Raw genomic sequence first — 4,075 nt, 5'->3', positions numbered from 1 at the left:
CTGAAGTGTGGGGATTAAATCACACCTGCAGGGCTTTGGTGACACTTAAAGCACAAAGGGGAGATGCCATCTGGGCTGTTGGAGGCACGTGGAGCTGGGGAGGAGAACTCCCCCAGCTGTTATTACAATGGTGATTCACTAACAGTTATTTCAGTGGCCTCTCCGCATCTGAAGACAAGATAAGGATCCCTGTGTGTCTCGCCAGAGCTGAACCAGCCCTGTTATCAGATCAGAACTAAACGGAGCCACTTATCAGCTCCAAACACTTCCTTGGCTGCTGCTTTAGTCCTGCAGGGACCTGGGGAGCCTCTGAGCAGGGCAGTTTCCAGTCCCTCTAGCACAGCATGACAGGGATCCATCAAGATCCCCTGGGAGGGAAAGCACAGGGAGAGTAAAGGCACCTTGTAGTGATCCCATTTGGAATCACCACTGTGCTTTTTGATGCTTTGGATAGAATTTAATCGCAAATGCACCTTGTCCCCACACGCAGACTGTTTTGCTCGTGTTTCCCTAGGCAGCAGAGGAGCTGGAAGAGCAGTTTGCCAGTGATCTCCAGCAGCTGAGGTCTGCAGCAGAAGAGAAGCACCATGAGGTCAGGATGGTGTCCTTAGAATGTAAATGGTTGGGTTTTTTCTTTCCTCACACTGTCACCAAAGGTGGCCAGGGAGGGTGGCATTAATTTTTTCCTTCGCTCCCTAGCCGTGGTTCTGGTGTGGCTCAGTGTTTGGCCGTGCTCCAGGCAGGGGGTGGTGAGGCTGTGCCACGCTCGAGGGCACGGAATGGATCCTGTGGAAAAGGCTGACGAGTCTCTGTGGGTGGCTTTCCTGGCAGGTCATTTCCAGCCTGCAAGCCCAGCTGGCAGAGGCACAGAGCAGCCAGGAGGCCCAGCTGCGTGAGGAGCTGCAGAGAGCGGATCAGAAAGTGCAGCAAAAAGCCCATCAAGTGAAGGAATACGAGCGCGAGGTGAGTGTTGGTTTGGTGCTGAAGGTTCTTCGCGCTCTCTCCTCTGGTGTGGGGTGAGCTCTGAGTGCCCACGTCCCTGCCTGGGGTGACAGTGGTGCCTCAGGGGGAAAGACACCCCTCAGCATCTCACCTCACTGGGGTGAAGGCTTTGTGCTCCCCGGGACACAATCCCTGATCCCACTCTGGGCTTGGGCTCAGGTGGGAGGCTGATTTTTGGGAGGCCACTCTGGTGCAGTGCTGCAATTCAGGGAAACCTCTTTTCCCTGTCACCCCTGCAGCTCAGCGAGCTCATGAGTGAGAAACGCCGGGAGGTGGAGAAAGAGCACGAGAGGAGAATGGAGAGGATGAGAGAGGAGCACCGGGAGGCCCTGGCGCGGATCCAGGAGCAGTTTGAGGGGGAGGTACTGCTGGTGGGGAGCTGGCTGCAGTCGGTGCCATGGGCTGCTTTTGCAGTGAGTCCCGTGCGTCCTGCTCCGTTGCTGGACAGCTCTGTGCCTCACAGAGGTGTTTCCCTGTCTCCCTGGCCCGGGCAGGAGCGGAAGCAGAGGTCGGAGCTGCTGGAGGGGCTGCGGAGCGAGGCCGCGCGGCTGCGGCAGCGCCACGACGCCGAGCTGAAGGCGCTGCAGGCAGAGCTGGAGGGGAGGCTGACTGCCCTGCAGCAGAGGCACAGGGAGAAGGTGAGCAGCAGGCCCTGCCTCTGGTCCTTGGAGGTCCTGAGGGACAGCCTGGATGCTCCACACCTTGTCCCCCTGGCACCCTGCACAGCCCAGGCTGGCGCACACAAGTGGCAGGTCACAGTTCCCAGTTTGTGTTTTTCTGGTGAGGGAGGAGCTTGTGCTATTCTCTTCAACTCAGTGTCTCTGTGCAGGAAAGAAAGCTCCAGGATTCAGAGAATGAGCTTGAAATCCGCGTGAAGAACATCCAAGCCAGATCACAGCAGCTCGTCAGCCAGGTGAGTTGGGCTGTTGGGCTCTCAGAGCTTCCCTAATCTGTGCCAGTCCTTTGGCTGCTTCCTCATGGGGAACTGTTCAGAAAAGCTCAGCCAGGGCTTCTGCTGCCATCCCACTTACAGGTTTTTACCTGAAATTTTCTTCATCACAAGTTGGAGCAGGGCTAAGCATTTCTGCTGCTGGTGTTTGCTGTGTCAGTGTGAGCTCTGGGTTTGCTCAGTGCTTTGGGGGGCAGCGAGTTGCTGTGAGAGGGGTCATAAAGGCAAATCTGACAGCACTCCTTGTGTATTTTGGAATGGTCTTGAGTCTCAGGCCTGAGCTCTGTAGCTGAGGTGCTGCTCAGCATCAGCAGTGTCCTGGCTCTGACACTGCCCTGCCTTCTCCCCTGTGCACAGGAGGAGTCCCTGCGGAGGAGAAGGCAGCAGCTGCTGGATGAGGACGGACGGATGCAGCTCGAAAGAGATGTATGAACACCGGGGCTCTGGAGAGGGGCTGTGCTGCTCTGGGGCTGAGGGCAGTGCCTTAGAACTGGGGCTTTAGGAAAACAAAGTGCTGGGGAGGTGGATTAGCTCTGAGCTCCCCAAAGAGAAGAGCCAGGTCTGTTCTCCCAGGATTGGTGTGTGGCTGTGTAGCTCTGGGACCCTGTGAGCTGTGTGCCCCTTATTTCGCTCTTGGGGAAATGACTGGGAGGGATTTTCTGGTTTTCTTCTAGGAGGCTGCTCTGGCCTCTCAGCTGCGCATGGAGGAGAGCAGGAAGGAGCATTCCAGCCTCCTGGAGTCCATCCGGCAGCTGCGGAAGACCCTGGAGGAGCTGCAGGACCAGAAGGCTGAGCTGGAGGCCCAGGTGGACTTGCTGCAGAGCCGGAGCCAGAGGCTGCAGAAACGCATTGGGTGTGTGTGAGAAATTTACTCTAACACCAAAAAATCTGCCCTGTGGCCCTGACAAACCTCTCCAACCTAACCTGGGCCTCTCCCTGACCTCTGAGCTCCGTGTTGGGCTGTGTTCCTTCAGAATCCTGAGGTGCCCATTGAGGGCACAGAGTTGCTGGGGGCTGGTTCCAGGTTTTGTACTAACTGTGGGTGTGAATTTGAATTTGTTCCTTCACCTCTGCGTGTCAGTTCCATTTGTCTCTCCTCTTCTGCCTTGGGAGGTTAATGAGGTGCTGTGAGAGGGGCACTGAAATGCAGAGGGGTTTTCCTGAGGTGGCTGAGCTGCTGGGGAAGGGTGGGAAGCAGTTTCCCTGCCCAGCCAGGGCTTACACTTGGTGTAACACCACAGACCCAGCACTGTGGCCCTTTCCCTCCTGGAATCTGGAGGTCACTCTGGACACCACTGCAGGCTAATCAAAGTGCCTCTGCTGTTGCTTTTTCCTGTGGCAGTGAGCTGGAGGAAGCAATCAGGAGCAAGCAGGAGGCTCTGAAAGAACTGGAGGCAGAAGAAAGTGTGGAATCTCCAAGAAAGAAAGCTGAGCTCCGTGTTGAAGACCTGAGAGAAACTCCTCAAGCTGTGAGTAAAGCAGCCTGTGAAGGTGTTTGCCTTGTGAGATCTGAGGCTGAAACTCCCTTGAAAATCCCAGCATTTGTTCCTTGTATGTGAAATCATTTGCCGTGCAGAGAGGGGTTTCTCTTTGCCGATGTGTTCGGTATTTGCAGATGTGTGTCTATTATTAGTGAGTGGAGAGGAGCGTGGGATACTCAAATCAAAAGCAGGGCTTGTGTCGGGATAGAAACATCTTTATTACCTTCAAAAGTCACACCAAGAGCATCCCTGGTGCTGTGTTTGGATCTGGGCAGTGCCATGGTGATGTCATTCCAAGCTGTTGCCCCTAATTGGATTCCTAGGGGGCCCTGGGGTTCTGTTTCCCCCGTACATGTTTCTCAGTTTTTGCAATGTGTCACCCTCTCAGCACTCGTCCAGAGAGCCTTCCCCAGCCTCTCAGAGCCCCGAGGAAAGCGACTTCCACTTTGAACGGTGAGTATCCGTGTGCTGGGAAAACTTTGTGCTCTGCTTTTCCAAGCCAAGGTTTTAGCTTGGGTTTGTACACCAGGCACTGACCACCAGTTTTTGGGGGTGCTGTGTGAGGTGTGCAGCAGCACAGGGAGCCAGGACACTCGGGCCTCTTCCCCGCAGTGTCCGGAGCTACATCTTGGCGGGAGGGAGG

General features: G+C 55.7%; 1 protein-coding gene across 1 annotated transcript in view; it reads left to right on the top strand.

The window, feature by feature from the left end:
- The window catches only part of CEP164 (centrosomal protein 164), a 29,358-nt gene that overhangs the window by 19,307 nt on the left and 5,976 nt on the right, over positions 1–4,075 (top strand). The window contains exons 16-25 of the mRNA XM_017738381.1: positions 515–592; positions 832–963; positions 1,242–1,364; positions 1,497–1,640; positions 1,832–1,915; positions 2,309–2,377; positions 2,626–2,804; positions 3,294–3,420; positions 3,821–3,885; positions 4,045–4,075. Coding sequence (XP_017593870.1) covers positions 515–592; positions 832–963; positions 1,242–1,364; positions 1,497–1,640; positions 1,832–1,915; positions 2,309–2,377; positions 2,626–2,804; positions 3,294–3,420; positions 3,821–3,885; positions 4,045–4,075 — 1,032 coding nt within the window. The remainder of the gene's footprint in view (positions 1–514; positions 593–831; positions 964–1,241; positions 1,365–1,496; positions 1,641–1,831; positions 1,916–2,308; positions 2,378–2,625; positions 2,805–3,293; positions 3,421–3,820; positions 3,886–4,044) is intronic.

Source organism: Corvus brachyrhynchos, unplaced genomic scaffold (genome assembly GCF_000691975.1).
Source record: "Corvus brachyrhynchos isolate BGI_N302 unplaced genomic scaffold, ASM69197v1 scaffold46, whole genome shotgun sequence".
NCBI classification, from domain to species: Eukaryota; Metazoa; Chordata; class Aves; order Passeriformes; family Corvidae; genus Corvus; species Corvus brachyrhynchos.
This window is presented reverse-complemented; position numbering and strand designations above follow the sequence as displayed.